At 29.5% G+C, this 21,647-nt stretch overlaps 1 protein-coding gene across 1 annotated transcript; it reads left to right on the top strand.

Moving 5' to 3' along the window:
* The first annotated feature begins 1,794 nt into the window (after positions 1 to 1,794).
* On the top strand, positions 1,795 to 21,643 carry LOC105838377 (thioredoxin-2). The gene is made up of 4 exons (XM_012683898.3): positions 1,795 to 1,969; positions 19,185 to 19,301; positions 20,872 to 20,985; positions 21,314 to 21,643. The coding sequence occupies exons 1-4, from the start codon at positions 1,931 to 1,933 to the stop codon at positions 21,374 to 21,376; spliced, it is 333 nt and encodes a 110-aa protein (XP_012539352.1). The 5' UTR covers positions 1,795 to 1,930; the 3' UTR covers positions 21,377 to 21,643.
* The last annotated feature ends 4 nt before the right edge of the window (positions 21,644 to 21,647 follow it).

Here is a 21,647-nt window from a genome sequence, read left to right as displayed (position 1 = left end):
AAACTTTTTAATCTTTTTTTCGACTTTTTGATATCAGTATAGGCGACTTTACTCAAAGAATTACAATTAATTAAAGATATTCTTTTTCATCTTTATTTTATTACAAAGTGTAATAAAATGAAGATAAAAGTGTTTATTTCCATATTTTTAGTGCATTAATAAGTATAAATATTGATATATAAAATAAATATTGATATATTTTTTAAATATTTTTATATAACCTAAGATATTTATTTTTAATTGCAAAAAAATATTCTTCTTTTTCTCTTGCGACTTTACATCAAACGAGATAATATATGAATATAAGACTATGGACTAGAACTAGAAGACTAAAAATTATACTTGATTTAAGTTGTGAAACTGGATCTAATATGCTCTATGATTGGTTCATGATCTTAAGATTCTACTTAAGATAATCTTAAATATAAGAACGAACTACTTTTAGCTGAACTTCAATTAATTTAATCATTGATTAAAGAATTGCCAACATAATAAAATTGTACCAACTCATGATATATGATTATATAATACAAAATAAACATTAAACCTGTTTATTTTGACTGATTTGTTGATTATAATTTACAAAAGAAAAATCAAAAACTACGTAAAATCGTATTATGTATGAAAAAATCGTTTTTATAAGATTTTTTTTTAAGTAGAATTATACATTTTATACATAAGCTGCGTTCCAAAATAAACTGTCAGTACTGAAAATAGTTTACATTACGTTTACTAAAGATTTTCAATACTGATAGGGATCAGAACGCAACCATGTATAATATTAATTTATGTAGTTGCGTTCTGATGTACACTATCAATACTGAAAAGCTATAGTAAACGTAAAGTAAACTATATTTTCAATACTGACAGTTTATTTCAGAACGCAGCTTATGTATAAAATGTATAATTCTATTTAAAAAAATAATTATATAAAAATGATTTTTTCAAAATTGATTTGACCATTATTTATCTCTCTCTTCATATTATACAATTTTTGGAATATGTTTTTCTAAAAGTACATACTCTTTAGATATTATATTTTTTATACTGGAATATCCTGTATAAACTATAATTAATTAAGATATTTTCAATTTTATAAATTTAATTTTAGAAAAGAAAACCTGGGAAAAAATGTTTCATATAAAAACGTATATAAAAAATATATAAAATATGTCCATATATATGTATATATATATTAGTTTCTTTTCTTTTGTAAAATTTCTGTTCCATATAAAAAAATAATAGTCATACTGAAAGACAGAAATTAAAAAAATAATTTTCGCATTACTTCTTTTAAAAAAGGTAAAATATGAAAAATTGTCCATATATAATCATATATGTATATTCCGAAATTTATATGATTATATGTGGACTATTTTTTTTATATACTTTAGCTTTTTTAAAAGATGCAATGCAAAAATTAATTTTTCAATTAGTTTCTATCTTTTCAGTATGACTATTATTTTTTATATCAAACAGAGAAACTTTATAAAAGAAGGAAACTAATAAACGTATATGGACATATTTATATATGTTTTTTTAATGTTTTTATATGAAGCATTTTTTCCCAGGAAATGTGTACGAAGATTTATAATGTATTACAAAGAATATTGATTTATAATACATTAATTTTTTATTATACTTCTTATAAATATTTATAACTTGAGAGATAACACTCTGTTAATTCGCCGGACATGCGCAGAAAAACGTGTTTCCGCTACACTGAATTACCAACACTGAAGGAGTCGTTAGGTCGTCACTACTCACTACCACTGACTTGACTGACTGGCCACTACGCCACTAGCGCACTAGCCCACTAGTGATCTACCAGTCGCTGCCGACTTATTGTAGAGTACGGGCGTCTTGGATCTTATCCTTTTGTGTGATACTGTTTGATCGTTCATTAACGTCAGCTACTAATATTTTCACAATGGGTCACGAAGGAGAAGTTACTCTTATTCAGAATTCTGTAAGTAGTAATAATGATAGAAGAGGAAGGAAATATACATCCGCACAAATAAAGTATATATTTTTTCGATGTGGCTTGCGTAAATGTGTGAAATCAGGTAACCTTGTGTACACACGCGTGCAACGGTCACGAACGTTTCTAGCCGGCCGCAATGTATTCGGTTTATTCTCTTGACATTCTAGAATCGAACGCGCACGGTTTATGTTTTCTTTTTTTTCTATCCAATGTGAAAAAAGATAAATCGTACATAAAAAATTCAGTAATAGGAAAAGAAACAAGCTTGTTGTCAGAAACTATAGAAGCGTAATACCAACTTAAAGTAGTGACGCACGTTGCAGTAATCTGGCAAAATAATAATGAGTAATTATACATCGATTTTTTTAATATATCGACATCTAGAACAAATTTAAATTTACAAATTAAATGGTTCTTCCAACAGCAGTGGGAAAACAATATTATTTTTTTCGTTATTTCCTGGTCGCGAGAAAAAAATGTAAATTAGTTACCAATTAATCACATGACCTATCTACTATGAGCCATCTACAGTCACAGACTGATACGACTGGCGGCACTGTGTCCCAACGTTCCCGCGTGAATCCTACTATACTTTTTTCCTAAACTTACTTCGTTCTCTAGTTTAACCGACCTTGAAAACAATCGATCAACCGCATTATGTTATTGCGTAGGTCTTTTCTGTGGTAAATAGAATTCGGATACATGAATTTCAGCGCAAAACGACTCTATTGAACGATATACCGATCGTGGAGATGGATGATTCGTTGAATATTACGTCAATTGTAAACGATTTTAATTGCGTCATCGTTTAATCGCGAGATCTTGAATCATCGAGTCAAGAGAATAGCGTGGAACGTGATTGTGTGCCACGTACTTTTTACCGAACAATTGAACATAATTACCAGCGAGATGTTATCAATATATCGAACACGACTGTCCTATGATTTACAATTCTACAGCGTATACCTAATTCATAAATATATGTATATATGTACCCAGGAAAAAATGTTTCATATAAAAATATCCCAAATAGCACAAAATATTATCATAAATATTTATAAATATTTTACAAATTTATTTTTAAAAAACATTTATTAAAGATTACATAATTATTTTTCATAAACCAATTAGAAATGATACAAAAATTATTATTAACAATATACAGAATATATTTTTTAAATGTACTGAAAAATATTTATGGTATATAAACTTAAAATATTTTTTATATTCTTTCATAATAATGGTATAAACATTTATTTTAAATATTTTCATAAATTATCATAATTTTTTTTATCCCTGACAAACTCGGACATAAAATATGTACAAAATATGTACAAATTTTTTTTTTTTATAAATATTTTATAAATATTTTGTAGGTTTGGGCATTTACGTGTGAAATAAATAATCTACATTACAATAAAATGTAAACAATGCTTTATATGTCATTTATAGTGTTGCGCGCTGCGCGTTGCGCAACACTATAATAATCATTTATGGATTATAAAAGATTAAAATTTTTATCAGAAATACTGAGAAGTTACTTTTCGTTTTTGTAAATATTCTTAAATATTATATTTTTATTTTATTAATACTGAAATTAGATATAACGATCTTATAACTAAGATTTTTTTCGATTTTGTATTTTTTAATTCATACACTGAAATCTTTCATTTAAAATATGTCAAAAAAATTTTGATTGAAAAGTAAAACATTTCATAAAAGTTATGAAATATGTCTGCAATACTTTTGAGACAGTTCTAGAGTAGCAAAATGTCCACAGTTCTTGCACTTGAAAACTTATATAAAAATTGGTGAAAGGTTGTTGATAAAAATCTGCAAATTTTTTGAAAAATTGCTAAAAAGAAATAGGTATTATTAAAATGGCTGAAACTTTTTTGAAATTACTAATTAATTCTTTGACTATAAAAATTTAAATATTATTTTTGAAGTACTTTAACTTTATTTCTCAATATATTTAAACTATTTTCAAAATAATATTTATTATATTTAGAGAATTGCAAAAACTAAGAAGGCCATTGCATTGACTATTATATGACTACTGTAGACCACATTTAAATTCTACCTACTAACTATATCAATGTTGAGGCCAAATTTTTCAAATGTTTATTTTTTATATTGCGGAAACATTAATTATTACAAAATATAAAACAATTATAAAAACTGCTACATTATTTGATACAAGATATTCTTTAGTTTACATTGATATTTTTAAAGTTATTTTTAGTTTTTGTTTAAATCTTCTGAATACTAAAGCTGAAAATCCAGATGATAAATTATCCAGATTTTACTACATAAAGAGATATTTATCAGGGTTGGAAAGTAACACGCTACTTGTTACACCGTTACCGTTACTTATTTTTGACAACAATCGTTACTTTTTTTTATCTGTAACAGTAACAGTAACGTCGTTACATTTTTATAATAACGGTAACAAATTTAATCGTTACTTTACTTTTATCGTTACTTTAGTAAAATTTTTTTCAGTAGATTGTGCGTTTTAGATAAAATGAGACACATTTAGACATTGATAGAAACATAAAGCAGAAAGACAGCAACTAATTAAAACTTGCGCTAGTAATAAGCTGTACAACAGAAAGTTTTCTACTTATTACTAGCACAAATTCTGATTGGATTCTGTCTTTTTGTTTTTATTTATTTTTGTCAAGGTTTGAATGTGTCTTAAAGTTTGATGTTTATGATGCTTTTTACTTTTTTACATATTAGATTGCACATAAGTATTAAAAAACTGTTGTTATTAGATTGATATGATATTAATATAATATTAATGATTTTGCGTGCAATTAGAAAAGTATATCTATATTAATATTGACCCTTTGCATACACACTTCGATTATTACCTATAAATAAAAATTCAGCGCTGTGTACTTTTTAAGTACCGTAATAAATGGAAAAAAAAACTCAAAAAGCAAAAACTGGAAAAACAAATTTTTTTTAATCGCGAAATATCCCATACAGCACAAAGCTCCGATTAAGCTCCCAGGGAGTTCATTTTGCTGAGCTCCCGAGGAGCTTACAAAATTCGACAAAACAAGCTCCTAGGGAGTTCGTTTTGCTGAGCTCCCGAGAAGCTTACAAAATTCGACAAAACAAGCTCCCAGGGAGTTCATTTTGCTGAGCTCCCGAGAAGCTTACAAAATTCGACAAAACAAGCTCCCAGGGAGTTCATTTTGCTGAGCTCCCGAGAAGCTTACAAAATTCGACAAAACAAGTTCCCAGGGAGTTCATTTTGCTGAACTCCCGAGAAGCTTACAAAATTCGACAAAACAAGCTCTCAGGGAGTTCATTTTGCTGAGCTCCCGAGAAGCTTACAAAATTCGACAAAACAAGTTCCCAGGGAGTTCGTTTTATTGAGTTTCCGAGAAGCTTACAAAATTCGACAAAACAAGCTGCCAGGGAGTTCATTTTGCTGAGCTCCCGGGAAGCTTACAAAATTCGACAAAACAAGCTCCCAGGCAGTTCGTTTTGCTGAGTTTTCAAGAAGTTTATAAAATTCGACAAAACAAACTCCCAGAGATTGAACATATCGGGTAAATTAATGTACTGCATGTATAGTCATATAGTCGCGAGTAGTTCGCAAGATCGCCACTAGGCGAAGGCACGGCGCTCCTTTTCGTAAGAAAATTTACTTCAAAAGGCTTATAAAAGAAAACCATCACTCACGGCTTACCTAGCAGTTAGTACTTCACTAGCTGCAAAGTGTAGTATATATTGTTTTTGTTACACGAAGAGAGTTCGTGGGCCTTTGCAACTCAGAGAGAGCAAAAGGGGGAAATTATAAAAATAAAATTTTTTACGGCAGCTCCTATGTCCGCTTTTGAGAGCTCCCTGAGAGCTTTATTTAAGCTGGCAGGGAGTTCAGAAATAATGTTTTAAGAACTCCCTGCGAGCTTCAAAATAATTCCCGTGAGGCTTCTATATAAGCTCCCTGATAGCTTCATCTAAGCTCTCAGGGAGCTCCCAAAAGTGGACATAAAAGCTCCCGGGAAGCTTATATAGAAATTTCCTAAGAATTATTTTGAAGCTCGCAGGGAGCTCTTAAAACATGATTTATAAACTCTCTGCGAGCTCAAATGAAGCTCTCAAGGAGCTCTCAAAAGCGGACATAGCAGCTCTGTGCGAATTTTTTGGAAGCTTAAATGAAGCTTATGAAAAATTTTGTGAGCTCCTCGGGAGCTCCCCGAGAGCTCCCCGTGCTGTATGAGATAATTCTTCTAAATATGAAATTTCTTAAATTTTAATACTAAAAGTATGTAAATACTTTCTATAAACATTAAAGTTTTAATACATAAACATAAATTTTAATAAAAACAATAAAGTAAAAAAAAGTAACGAATTATTACTTTTTTAGTAATAATTCGTTACTTTTTCTTTACTTTATTGTCTTTATTAAAATTTACGTTTAAAATACGAGTAATATGGTAACGAGTTACCATAATGGTTACTTTTTAAAATTAGTAACGAGTAACGGTAACGGTAACGTGCTACTTTTATGAAGTAACGTTTCCAATCCTAATATTTATTATATGACTACTGAAGTTTGAATTCTTGAATTATAAAAAAAAAAAAGACAATTTGATGTTGAATCGGTGACTCTTTCGAGTCATTTCTTATATGTCGGGTACAATTGAGAATTTGCACTAAAAAAAATTACATTTCATAATTTATATTTTCTATAATAATTTTTAAAATAATTTTTTAACATATTAAACAAGAAAATGTATAATAAAATATTGCATTATTTGAAATCGTCGAATACAGTCCGGAAATAACAAAGTTCTCTTAAATGCTTTGTAGTATAACCCAAACTATTTGATGCAAAATGAGCAAAAAATACATAAAACATATGTTTTGTACTTTTGTGTAAAAACACAATAATTAAAACATCACATAAATTGTTTTTCTATGTGGATCAAGCTAAAAATGTGAAAAAAAGTTGGTTTAAGGCGTCCATGTATGGTTTTCTAATCAATAGACACAAATTTTCTATTACTTTATTTATATACAAAAAGTATATGAATAAGTAATATATAAAAATAAATTTTAGATAAGTTAAATAAGTTCCCACATAGCGGAATATTACAGTAATATCGCAGCAAAAATTGCAATATATCAACAATATTACATATTACAGTAAAATATTACAGAAATATATTGACATATTACACGTTTATAAATAACATTAAAATATTAGGTTATATTGTAGCGTTTAAATTATAGCTATAATAAGAGCCAATTCAGCAATTCTGGATTCAGCGGGTTAAAATCATAAAAATAGACTAGTTTGGTCCGCCGGACCAAGATTAAAAAAAAATTTTTTTTTTGAGGTTAGAAAAAAATGAGCCAATGCAGCAATTCTGACATTGAATTTGGATTCAGCGGGTCAAAACCCACCAAACACCAAGTTACATGTAACGTACCTGTTAGTTGTAATTTCCCACTCAACAATGTAATTGTAATATAACACGTGTGTTATATTGCAATTATATTATTCAGTGGGAAATTACAACTAACAAGCACGTTACATGTAACTTTGTGTTTGCTGGGAATACATAAAGATAGACTATTCTGGTCCGCCGGACCAACATTATAGAAAAAAATTTTTTTTTGAGGTTAGAAAAAAAATGAGCCGATTCAGCAATTCTGACCTTGGATTCGGATTCAGCGGGTCGAAATACATAAAGATTGACTAGTTTAGTGGTCTAGTCCGCCGGACCAACCACTTTTTTTTGTATGCCTGTGTAATTGATTGTGATTGATTAATTTCTTACAGCTTAGTTTAAAGTTATTTTTAAACTCAACCTAATGTTAAAATGTTATTAATTAGTACGTTTACACGTTATATTATAAATTAACTATAAATACAAAATTTAACATAGTTTGGAAATGTGACTTTAGAAGCGAAAAAATTACACTGTAAATTTATCCATGCTATTTTTAAATAAAAAATATCTGGATGAAAAAACATTTTGACAGTTTCAACACTTGTAAAAGTGTTGCAGTAAATACTGTAAAAACTAAAGGATCTCGCACACATCTTATGGAAAAGTGTTCCCGGTCAAATTGGCTGAAAGTGAGATATAATATACTCCATGACGTGCTGATCAAATATGTCCATAGGACCAGGGTCTGAAAATCTCTACATTTTGATATACGGAGCTTTGAATGTTGGAAATATGGCATTTTTGATTATCGTGTCTCGTAGATGATTGGGTTCCTTGATGCGGTGGGCCGTACTATAGGTAACGTACATGTATATACATGTAGTGTATAGTACTGTAGTATAGTGTATAGTACATATACACTATAGTGTGTATATACATGTATATATGTATATAGTGTATATACATGTATGTTAGTACGGCCCACCGCATTAAGGAACCCAATCATCTACGAGACACGATAATAAAAAATGCCATATTTTCAACATTCAAAACTCCGTATATCAAAATGTAGAGATTTTCAGACCCTGGTCTTATGGACATATTTGATCAGCACGTCATAGAGTACATTATATCTCACTTTCAGCCAATTTGACCGGGAACACTTTTCCATAAGATGTGTGTGGGGTCCTTTTTTTTGACAATTAATGAATTAATAGTTGTAAACGAATATGACTAGATTTTAATACTATACATTCATTTTTTTTGTTGTTTATTTACTCAATGAAACAGTTCTCAAAATATTTTATAAATGTGTTAAAACTATCTAGTAAAAATATTTTTTATTTAGATGTTTTTATTTAAAAATGGTGTAGAATTTTTATAGCGTTTTCTACTGGGAAAGCTGGTGCAGCACCAACGCTGCGGTAGATTTCGATGAAAACTCCACTAGCGCAATAATATTGCAGGTTTAGTGTGGTTCAGTCGAACACATTAGACAGGTTTAAAAATTAAACAATTTCATTGTTATAAAGTTTACTAAAATAATGTAATAACATATACTTTAATGTAATACCTTAAAGCACGAACATAACATCTATTTAATTTGCACTAGCAGCTTCCACCGTATTGAAAGACGGTGGGGCAGAAGTTGCACTCGGTGCAATTTTTTTGCATCAATTTTGTCAGTAGAACATTAAACACTGAAAATATGTAAACTGATTTTTACAGTGGAACAATAAAATTGCACTTAGTACGCACCAGTGTTGCACTAGTTTTCCCAGTAGAAAACGCTATTAGTGTAAATTTTTCGTCTTTGAGGTCATATTTTTTATAAATGTTGAATGAGTATCCACAGAACACTAAGGTCCGTATTTTGAACTCACATTTATCGCTAAATGCGCCAATCAGGCAATAAGATGTCATCTTAAATTAGGCTGATTTAAAAGTACATTTAGCGATAAATGCATGAGCTCAAAATACGGACCTAAATTTCACATTATTACAAAAATACTACGTAAATATTACAGCAATACATTTGTGATATATCACCATTATATTACTGTGATCCATTTCGGCGGACATTTTAATATTGTAGTAATATTTTTGTAATATTTCTGCAATATTTATACTATATTTCACTGTAATATTGTAATGAGAGAACAATATTTTTGTGATATTACCGTAATATTCCGTGCTATGTGGGTTTTTAATATTTTTTTTTATTAAAATATTTTTTAAATACTAATTGTATAACTTGGGACCTGTAAACATTATTTTTAGATTTGACAACTTAATTTATTCGTGAAGAACAGAGTTTAAATTCGTTTTATATGTAAATTTAAAACTGCCAAACAAAGTGGCAGAATAATTCAAATTAATAAATCAAGGAACGAGATTTAAGATTTTTGAAAGAAAAAGGGTCATATTGATATCTGCAGATTAAGTACATTAAACACACATACGCGCGCGCGCACATATATACACGAATCACAAGATTTGAGATTTCACGTATTTTACGACTTTTAATTTTTTGTGTGCAATACTTCATGAAAGTTGATGCACTAAGAAATGTGGGACACCCAGCATATTTTTTTGCAGTTGCGACGCGTAAGCTATATGATGTATTAATAACCCATACAGCACGGGGAGCTCCCGGGGAGCTCTCGAGGAGCTTACAAAATTTTTCATAAGCTTCATTTAAGCTTCCAAAAAATTCGCACGGAGCTGCTATGTCCGCTTTTGAGAGCTCCTTGAGAGCTTTATTTGAGCTTGCAGGGAGTTTATAAATCATGTTTTAAGAGCTCCCTGCGAGCTTCAAAGTAATTCCCGGGAAGCTTTTATACAAGCTTCCTGAGAGCTTCATCTAAGCTTGCAAGGATTTCAGAAATTGTTTTAAGAGTTCCCTGCAAGCTTCAAAATAATTCTCGGGAAATTTCTATATAAGCTTCCCGGGAGCTCTTATGTCCGCTTTTGGGAGCTCCCTGAGAGCTTAGATGAAACTATCAGGGAGCTTATATAGAAGCTTCACGGGAATTATTTTGAAGCTCGCAGGGAGTTCTTAAAACATTATTTCTGAACTTCCTGCGAGCTTAAATAAAGCTCTCAGGGAGTTCTCAAAAGCGGACATAGGAGCTGCCGGAAAAAATTTTATTTTTATATTTTCTCAATTTTCGGAAGCTCTCTCTGAGTTGCGAAGGCCCACGAACTCTCTTCGTGTAACAAAAACAATATATATTACACTTTGCTGCTAGTGAAGTACTAACTGCTAGGTAAGCCGTGAGTCCGTGAGTGATGGTTTTTCTTTTATAAGCTTTTTGGAGTAAATTTTCTCACGAGAAAATGGAGCGCCGTGCCTTCGCCTAGTGGCGATCTTGCGAACTACTCGCGGCTATATGACTATACATGCAGTACATTAATTTACCCGATATGTTCAATCTCTGGGAGTTTGTTTCGTCAAATTTTGTAAACTTCTTGAAAACTCAGCAAAATAAACTCCCAGGGAGCTTGTTTTGTCGAATTTTGTAAGCTTCTCGGGAGCTCAGCAAAATAAACTCCCTGGGAGTTTGTTTTGTCGAATTTTGTAAGGTTCTCGGAAACTCAGCAAAATAAACTCTCTGGGAGCTTGTTTTGTCAAATTTTGTAAGCTTCTCGGAAACTCAACAAAACGAACTCCCTGGGAGCTTGTTTTGACGAATTTTGTAAACTTCTCGGGAGCTCAGCAAAGTGAACTCCCTGGGAGCTTGTTTTGTCGAATTTTGTAAGCTCCCCGGGAGCTCAGCAAAATGAACTCCCTGGGAGCTTGTTTTGACGAATTTTGTGAACTTCTCGGGAGCTCAGCAAAATGAACTCCCTGGGAGCTTGTTTTGTCGAATTTTGTAAGCTCCCCGGGAGCTCAGCAAAATGAACTCCCTGGGAGCTTGTTTTGACGAATTTTGTGAACTTCTCGGGAGCTCAGCAAAACGAACTCCCTGGAAGCTTGTTTTGTCGAATTTTGTAAGCTTTTTGGGAGCTCAGCAAAATGAACCCCCTGGGAGCTTAATTGGAGTTTTGTGCTGTATGGGAAGAGTCGAAAAAATTTCTGCGTATTTTTTTAACTTTTTAAAAGATAATTTAAGGCGATTTTTGGCGATTGTTTGGTACATGTACCAAAGTGTACTAATGTGTACCAGAGCGTTTTCGCGTGTTTGGTACTTTTTGGTTAAGGCGTGGCTAACCATTTTGGTACATTTCTGGTTGATACCAGCTATACCTTGCAACGAAGTAAGATAGTTTTTTCCAAATCTGCGGTACGAGAAAAGAGAAAAGAACCAATCCGTTTTAGCGTTCATAGTGGTACATGGTAGTGGTACATCGTACCAGGATAAGCTCCAACCTTATCAATAAGCGATTTTTGGCGATCGTTTGATACATGTACCAACCCAGCAAACACAAAGTTACATGTAACGTGCTTGTTAGTTGTAATTTCCCACTCAATAATATAATTGTAATATAACACACGTGTTATATTACAATTACATTGTTGAGTGGGAAATTATAACTAACGGGCACGTTACATGTAACTTGGTGTTTGGTGGGAAGGTTGATATTGGTAGGGGTGGAGCTTATCCTGGTACGATGTACCACTACCATGTACCACTATGAACGCTAAAACGGACTGGTTCTTTTCTCTTTTCTCGTACCGCAGATTTGGAAAAAACTACCTTACTTAGTTGTAAAGTATATATAGCTGGTATCAATCAAAAAATGTACTAAAATGGTTAGCCACGCCTTAAACAAAAAGTACCAAACACGCGAAAACGCTCTGGTACATTTTGGTACACTTTGGTACCAACCAATCGCCAAAAATCGCCTAATATCAACTTTGGTACATTACACATTTTGTAGATTACATTTGTAATATATTACACATGTAGTGGATTACACGTGTAGTCTATTACACAAGTCACTTACCACACATGTAGTATATTAGACATGTAGTGGATTACACGTGTAGTGGATTACACACTTCATGGGTTAGACGTGTATTTCGTATTACAGGGATTTCACGCACTGTAGTAATAACAGCGTGTAATAATAACTACAGATTATTGTAATTCTTTCTGTGATAACTACAGAGACTCCTGTAACAATTACATAACTGTAATATTTATTTGCTGTAGTTTCTTTCCGTAACAGAATCTTTTGCCAATTTGACGAATTTTAATTCTTCTAGCCGCCATATTAGGTCCGCCATTTTGAAATTTTGAAAAATAAAAATTTGATAAAAAGAGTAGATAAATTTTTTAAGAAAACTGTACAAGAATCATATTTTTCTCGTATTTATTACTTGTGCCACATAATTGTGAACGAAAGTCGACAAAAACCCCATGTTAATCAAATGAGAAAAAGTAGAAGGCTGGAGGCACGTGTTAATATTGAGATACAGCGAAGTAGTTTTGCGAGAATTTTTTTTTTTATTATTTGGAACCAATCTAGGGGACGTACTTAAAATTCAAAAATAATCCAAATAAGAGCCACCCCAGTATTTATATATGTTTTATTGTTGCACTGTTTTGCACTGTAGCGTTTTCTATTCCCGTCTGCATTTTCAGTTCTCGCTTACATCAGCTCAATTCTAGTCAACTAGCTTGCACTAATTAAGTTCAGCAGGAATAAAAAATAAACCTATGGGTTAAAATTAAATAATAATAAACTGCTGGCATCACATATAATATCGCATATAACATATTTGTAGTTATTAAAAAGTTTGCGATTCATATTTTTATAACTTAGTTATAAAACTTCTTGGTTTGTAATTATTTGCCCAGTAATTATTTAAAAAAAGTATATATTTCTAGTGAAAAATTGAGCAACTCTCATGAATAATTTTTATAGTCAAACCTGGCCAAAAGACACGCGTCAGGTATATATACAGCAAGACCGACTATTATCTATACAGCAAGCATCTATTATCTATACAGAGAACGGCGATAGTTCCCAAAACGAACAATCATAGAACAATTATGGATTCCCTACTTATCAACATAAAAAAAAAAATTTCGAGTCGCCAAAAATCCTTCTTGCATATGTTTTTTTTCGCTAAAAGAAACCTATTTCAAAAATTTGAACTAAATCGGACATTGTTCGCTTTCGGAACTACAGTCGAGAGAACTATTTCTTTGAATTTAATATATGTATTTGTTTGAATTATATTTGTTTCGCTGGAAAAAAATGTATTTCTTACAAAATATTATTTTATTGAATAAAAATTTGATTGTTTTTTTACATTAAATTATATTGTTTGACGAAATAATCACTATTATTTGAAATAATACTTGAAATATTTTAGTTAAATAAAAACATTATTTGATTCAAATAAGAAGATTTAATCTTATATGGGCGTAGTAACCGTGATGTAGTCGCGGATTGCCACTAGGCGACGACGCACGCGATACTTTTGTCGTAATGCAATTTAGGGCCGAAGCACAAAACATGGCGTAATGATTAAAGACAGTCGTAGTCGTAGACGTAGACAACGCACAAGCTTGTCTCACTACGACTGTCTTAATCATTACGCCATGTTTTGTGCTTCGGCCCTTACACTCCAATTAAGGGCTACATAAGCAGTCCACTCACGATGACGGAGAATGGATCACTTATGCTATCGTAGTGAGCTCTCCTCCGGGGTCTATAGTATTTTTTTTTTGCATCTTAAAGACACATCTTTACTGTTGTGGCTAAATTTTAGTTTCGGTAAAAAATTCTTTTTCTGCGTGTAGTGATAATCACGTTCATGTATTCGGTTACGAGCTTCTGTCTCCTTGGAAGAAAAATATGTGCTCAAATAGTGTTTTATCGTTTAATTGAATCAAAGAAAATTAAATTCTTTCAAAAAATTTTTATTTAAAAGAAACAATTACTTTGTTTAAAAGTTCAAACAATTGTATTTGTTAAGTTCAAACATCAGTTTGGTTGGAGTATATCAATGATCAAATTTGACTTAAAGAAAATTTATTAAATTCAAAGAAACTTTTCTCTGTGCAGTAAACAATTTTTTATATATAATATTTAATTATGTATAATTATATATAATTTTATATAATTTTGTACAATGATATCTACGTCTACATCAGCAACAAGCGTCGAAAATTGCTCAGTATTGTGGCGGAACGATTTTTTACGCTGGTACTATTTGTTTGACAAAAGCGGTATAACCCATCTCCAGCATCCCCTTAAGGGGATGCTGGAGTTGTCTGTTTTACCAACAAAAGATAGTAATTTTTGTTTAACAATATCTTTTTATTTCTTTTATAGATTTGGAAATCCTTCTCCAGAATAAAAGAATACACATTGCTATCAGTCTGTGGAGTGGAATTTTTTCCAAAAACGAGAAAAAATTGTTAATTTGCTGTCACATCATAACAATTGCTTAATATAAAAGATCTACAGTTTGTACCTACGAAATTCGTATTCACAGACTAGTAGACGACAAGAACAAACAGTGTCGAGTTTCGAAAATTGGATTTTAGTGCCTAATTGAGACGAAATTGTGAAACGAAAATTTAGGTTAATTCTTTAACGTGTTCTATAAAATCATGTCACAATTTATCATTAAAAATTATAAAACGTTTTATTGTACATAACACGTTACATAACACGTTCGTATCAATGTTATTACGGAACGATGCGTCGTAGTTGACTCAGAAATCAGACAACATTATAACATCCTGAATGATAGATCTATTTAATAATAAAAAAAATTATTATAAAGATAATGTTTTCAAAAATAACGGTTTTTGTCTACAATTACTGCGCACAAAAAATGCACAAAATTGAAATTCATCACGTGCTAAACAAAAACAAAATAATAAATGTATAATACTATTCAATTTTTTCTTAGAATTACGATCTATATAGTTAAATATCAAATTAATCATTTGAACGCTTCAAAGATTAGTGCTAAATAGATCGCAATTTCCATCAAATTAATTATTAAGGTTATGGAAAAAGATAAATTTAACAATGAAATTAATAAGTAAATAAATTAATGCTATTTATTTTTAATGTTTTGCAAAATTTAATTGCTTTTATAAAAAATAATATAGTTGCGTCAGTTTATAACATATAAGTATATGTAGACAATAACAAGTACCCATATCAATGAGTCAAATTGGCGTAGCAGGTAGAGTACAAGGTTCGTCATCCTAAGGTCCCGGGTTCAAACCTAGCAGCGGCAAGTAAGAATAAAATAAAAAATTACATAATTTAAATTTAATTAATTAATAATTAATAAATTTATTCTAAATGTAGTATGTGCTGTTGATAAAAATAATTTCAAAAAAATGAAATTTTTATTTTATTTTATTTTTCTTTGTAACTGTTGTGTAACGGTTAGATAACATGTAATTATAACATGTTATATTGCTGAGTCGGAAATTCTAACTTACATGTAAGTTACGTGTAATTTCAGAGTAACGTAACCTGTTATATTCGGTTACATTGCTGTTACATTGCTGCTATATTACTGTGTTTACTGGATATATATATATAGAATGCGCATTTCATGAAAAAGAAATAAGTTGAAACAAAAAGATTATATATAGTAGTAAGACTATGCATGGTCATGCATTCTGTATATAATAAAATTTTATTATTAATTAATCATTCTTTTAAATAATTATATATATATATGCATATATACTACATGCTTACTTAATTATACATGCTTCCCACCAAACACCGAGTTACATGTAACGTACCTGTTGTAATTTCTTACTCAACAATGTAATTGTAATATAACACGTGTGTTATATTGCAATTATATTATTGAGTGGGAAATTACAACTAACAAGTACGTTACATGTAACTTTGTGTTTGCTGGGTTATTTCTTTTCAAATTTATATACGATCTCTTTGCACTTGTGATTGGTTCCGCCATATTAAGGGATTGCAAACTTGCACCAATAAAAACAGATACGATGCGTGGCCAGACTATGGCTGTGTTTCAAAATTGCTGTCACTGAAAATTTATAGTTTCTGTTACGTACACTATAGATTTTCAGTACTGACAGCAATTTTGAAACACTGCAGCCTATATATTCAAGGGACACTGCAAATATTGTTATGATGTGACAGCATGCAAATTAACAATTTTTTTCCGTTTCTGATAGAAACTCCACTCCAGACTGGTAGCAATGCGTATTCTTTTATTCTGGAGAAGAATTTTCAAATCAATAAAAGAAATAAAAAGATATTGCGAAACAAAATTAATACTGTCTTTTTGTCAATAAAACAAACTCTACCCACATAAAAACAGAGAGAAGATAGAATAGAGCGCGGAAGCCAGCTAAAAAAGCATCAGGCAATTAGAAAGAGACAAAAGTCAAAGTGATCTGGCTGTCCTTTCAAAATTCACAAGCTGATATTATAAAGATCTAAATAGTTATTTAGATATAGATATAGATAATAGATATAGATATAGATATAGATATAGATAGATAATACATTTAGATCTAAATAGATATTTAGATCTTGGAAAGATCTAAATTTCTGTTTATATTTGCAATCCATTAATTGTTGCTTTTTGTCAGCATTTCTTGGTAGACAATACATTAATTTGCCAGTTTTCCACGAGTGAGAACATTTTGACACAATAAGAAGGCATCTTGTGTATTTTTCTTATTCGTATGACACAACTTCACAGTCATAAATGACACATCATCCCCACCACAAAAACGCCATTTTAAGGGAACTGGCCAGACTCTATATTCAAGAGACACTATTTATTAATGTACCCGATCTGCAGATATGATCCACACGACCTTTTTTTTCGAAAATCTGAAATCTCGTTTGTTTGATAAATTTACATATAAAACTAATCTAAACTCTCTTTTTTTTAAATGGGTTAAACTGTCAAATCTGTAAAATGACATTTACAAAACTCAAATCATATTGGTATTTAAAAAATACTTTAATTTAAAAGAAGCTTATTAAAAACTTACTTAATTTCTTAAATAAATCTTAAAAATGCTCAATTTTTCAATTATTTATTTATGTACCTTTGAATAAAATAATAATTTAGAAAATTCGTGTCTATTGACTAGAGAATGAACCTCCTAAATATTTATTTGGGCCCACTTACTCCTTTTTTTTACTAAAAATGCGTTATTTTCGCTGCATAAGTCATTATAAGCCAAAATCTGTTTTTCATAGGTTGATATCAGTCGAAATTTGGGTATTTGCATTAACACTTTTTAAATTAAATAGGAAAAAAATAAATTTAAGAAGTCTTTTATTATAACTTTTTTACTGATATAAGGTAGCTTTCCAGCAAGAGACACAAATCGACAGCAGTAATTCTGTCCTTATCTCTCACTGAATATTAAACAAAGACAAAAATACTACTGTGTCAATTTGTGTCACTTGCTGGAAAGCTCTCATAATTTGTTGCTTTGCATTACCGAGCTCATTATATTGTGTTTATTTTTTACTGATATTATAAGCCAGAACATTTTTAAGAAAAAAATACTAATATTTCAAAATTGATTACCAAATTACAAAAAAGTCTCTTAAATTATTGGTTCAAAACCTTTTTTCTTGATTTTTATGTAAAGTTCTTTTTTACAATACTTATTTGAAAATTTGATGAGGGAACAACTTTATAAATTAAATTAAATTTTATATATATCGATAAAACTAATAAATATTCGTGCAAATAATATATTTGACTTTACTTAATTATTTGTAAAAGTTGTTTTCCTAAAATTGCAGTAAAATATATATAGTCACCAAAATTCACTACAGTACCAAAAATATGTAGTATACTAACGCGTAAACTATAGATTTTCAGTACTGATAGTGAATTTGAAACACAGCCAAAGTGTAATGTATATATATATCACAAAAATTATAAGCCTAATCAAAGTTTGTAGTAAAAGAGTGATAAAATAAAAATAAAAGTAATGACATTGCGTGAAGTACAAAAATATATTTATCTTTATTAAATTATGTATGTCAATCGTACATACATGTCACATAATAGACTTTTGCTGCTGCAGTATGCTGCATATGAAAAGGCATCTTTATACATCAAACGTACTGTTTTGTTCTTTGCAGTTGATTGTAGGACCAAATACGAAATAGATTTATTCATCTTTTTCTAATTATTAATAAAAAACTGTAATCATATTTACGATTGTATCACGATTATAATTTTTTATTATTTTAATTAGAAAAAGAAGAATAAATCTAACAGTTGTGCTCGAACCGTCCACGAATAACATCTTCTTATTTTTGACTATATTGTATTTTATTTCGTGACTTGATTTTATATATTTTCACACACTGACAACGTGTAATTACTACTAAGGCACTAACTCATTCTACTTGATAAGGGTCCAAAACAAGGACCGAAACGTCGTAGTTTCTGCAATAAAAATTTGCCAGTTTGGTCGACTACATATATTCAAATCATCTCTATTTATTAATTTACTACTGGTGACGACAAATTTCTAACAAAGTACTATAAATCTAAGAATTCTGCAGTTGTTAAATTTCGATAACTTTTAGCCAGTATTATACGGCTAAACATCCTTAAGTGGATGACGATAGCTTATCTTCAATGATTATTCTTTTTTTAATTCTCAGTCTTAGATTTGACTCTATAATATCTATCTCACATTAAATCATGCATATTCTTTCAATAAAATTCATGTTTATATTAATTCGTTGGTATATAATAGGTATTATATTTATCCTACATTTCATAAAAAAGAATTAATCATTTTTTATTTTTATAGGATGACTTGAAGAGCAAACTTCAAGACGCAGGCGATAAGTTGGTTGTTATCGATTTTTTTGCCGTATGGTGTGGGCCGTGTAAGATGATTGGGCCAATGGTTGAAGAATTGTCAAAGGTTTTCTACTACATTAATTGTACTACATTAATTTTTTATTAGAGATTCTTCAGCTTAAAAATATTTAGAGGTGTCACGTATCTTTTCACTCATATATGTATCTTTTAATAAAGCTTTTGGCATTATTATCTTTAAAATAGTAACTAATAAACAAAATTTAAGCAATAAAAACAAATTGTTTTATTTAAAAAAGTATATATATATATATATATATATATATATATATACTATGTAATGAGATAAATATCTGTAACTTAAGAGAATAAATATAATTAATAAAACAAATTATTAATATAAAAATTGAAAAAAAATGTTTACGATTTAAATGTATTAATAAGCGACATTTCTACGGGTGTCATTTAGAGAATTACATAACACGTGAATATTTTGCACACACGCACACGCGCACACACACACACACACACACACACACACACACAAAATGAACAGTAAAATATTTTTAATTCCAAAATGTTCTTTATATAAACTTTGTCTTTTTTTTATGAATAATTTTTCAGAATTCTTCAAAATATTGTTTTCAATTAAATTAAACCTTTTATAATTTTATTTTTTTGATTATTTTGTTATTTAAAGAAAATTATATTGCCTAATTATGTAGTCTAAAAATTTGAAATATCCAGAATTGATAGTAATTAATTAAAAAGTTAAAAGTTATAAATAATAAAGTTAAAGTTAATTTTTATTTTAATTTACCTTAATTTTAAATAATTAGTTATTTTTGAAACCTAAACCTAAACATTAATTTATTAACATTTTTTTTTAAGTAAAAAATGTGTATCAAAAAAATTATAAAAGAAAAACATTATTTATATAAAAACAATATTTTTTAATTTTATCTAAACTTAATTTGCAAATAAAATATTAAATATATTTGATGATCTATATTATAATTGTACTGATAATCAAACTTAACCCTTTCACCTAGAGTTCATTAAACCCCCCAAAAAGTTTAGCGTTCTGTGTCCCAGTCATTATTTGAAAATTAGATGAATTTTTGTTCTTAAAATCAACTTTTCACACTCACTACTAGACTAGACAGTATTTTAGAACGATATTTCAAGTTTATTAAAACTTTTTTTTTTTCAAAATAATGTAAACTTAATATGGGAAGGACGTGAGTTTTTCCATACCTGGTGTGATCAGCACAAAACCTTTCAAAGGTATATTCAGGAAGGGTTAAATAAAAATATATGGGTTTTTAATTTAATATAAATAATGCTTCTCAAAATTAACTTCACCTTAACTTAATTTAATCTTAACGTAACTTTAACTGAGTTTTTTTGTTCACGTAACTTAATTAATTTTATAATTTATTAACTTTTACTTAATTTAATTAAATTAATAATATATATTAATTTGAGTTAATATATATTTTTAATTAAAATAAATGTAATTAAAAAATATATATTAACTCACCGAATCCTGCATATCAAACCTTTTTTAAAAACTTGATCGAGTTCTTAATATATTATATGAAGACTAGAGAACTTCTTTAAATTAATTTTTTAGCGCATTTATTGAATTTGAAAATATGAATATCTTTGTACAGGAAATGCAGGACGTTGTTTTCCTTAAGGTCGATGTGGACGAATGTGAAGATGTAGCTGCTGAGTACGAGATTTCCAGTATGCCTACGTTTATTTTTATAAAGGAAGGCAAAGTGGTATATATTTTAAATTCAAATAAAACATTTATCTAAATACATCCTTGGCCAAAAAGTAGAATGCCTTATATTTTTTAAAATATTTTAACTACAAAAATTTTAATAGAAATTAATATGTGAACTATCTTTGGTTTCAAGAATCTTTTGAACTTGTGATATCGATAACCAATAAAAGACATTACAAATAAAACAATTCCAAATAAATAAAATATATAGATGCCTTTTGGCCAAGACTGTATTTAGAATTCTCGTATTAATATTATGAGATTTTCATATTTATTATGAGAAAAATGACATAATAATCAAATAAAATCTTCTATGCTTTTAGTTGGAGAGCTTTTCCGGCGCTAACATTGAAAAACTTAAAGCTACGATTCAAAAGCATAAATAAAATGTCACAAATGTTTAATCGTATTACATACTTAAAAACTGTAAAAGTGACATATTGTATTAGCTATAATTACTCTATCTTATACAAATAATATAGAATGGCTATATATTTAAATAAAAAATAATTTGCGATATTTACATTATACACACATTGAAAAAGATTGAAGCAGTTATTTTTTAATAATGGAAACATTATTTCTATGGATTTTGTTTTACAAAAATGTATACCTGAATTTACAAATATAGAAGAAATGATTATAAATCAAAATAAA

Source organism: Monomorium pharaonis, chromosome 1 (assembly GCF_013373865.1).
Source record: "Monomorium pharaonis isolate MP-MQ-018 chromosome 1, ASM1337386v2, whole genome shotgun sequence".
Classification (NCBI taxonomy): Eukaryota; Metazoa; Arthropoda; class Insecta; order Hymenoptera; family Formicidae; genus Monomorium; species Monomorium pharaonis.
The sequence above is the reverse complement of the archived record's forward strand: the minus strand, read 5'-3'. Positions and strand labels throughout refer to the sequence as shown.

Coding starts and splice junctions, on each gene's coding strand:
- LOC105838377 (XM_012683898.3), top strand. CDS start 1,931: ATGGGTCACGAAGGAGAAGTTACTCTTATTCAGAATTCT. Junction 1,970..19,184: donor TTACTCTTATTCAGAATTCT/GTAAGTAGTAAT, acceptor TTATTTTTATAG/GATGACTTGAAGAGCAAACT. Junction 20,986..21,313: donor TTATAAAGGAAGGCAAAGTG/GTATATATTTTA, acceptor CTATGCTTTTAG/TTGGAGAGCTTTTCCGGCGC.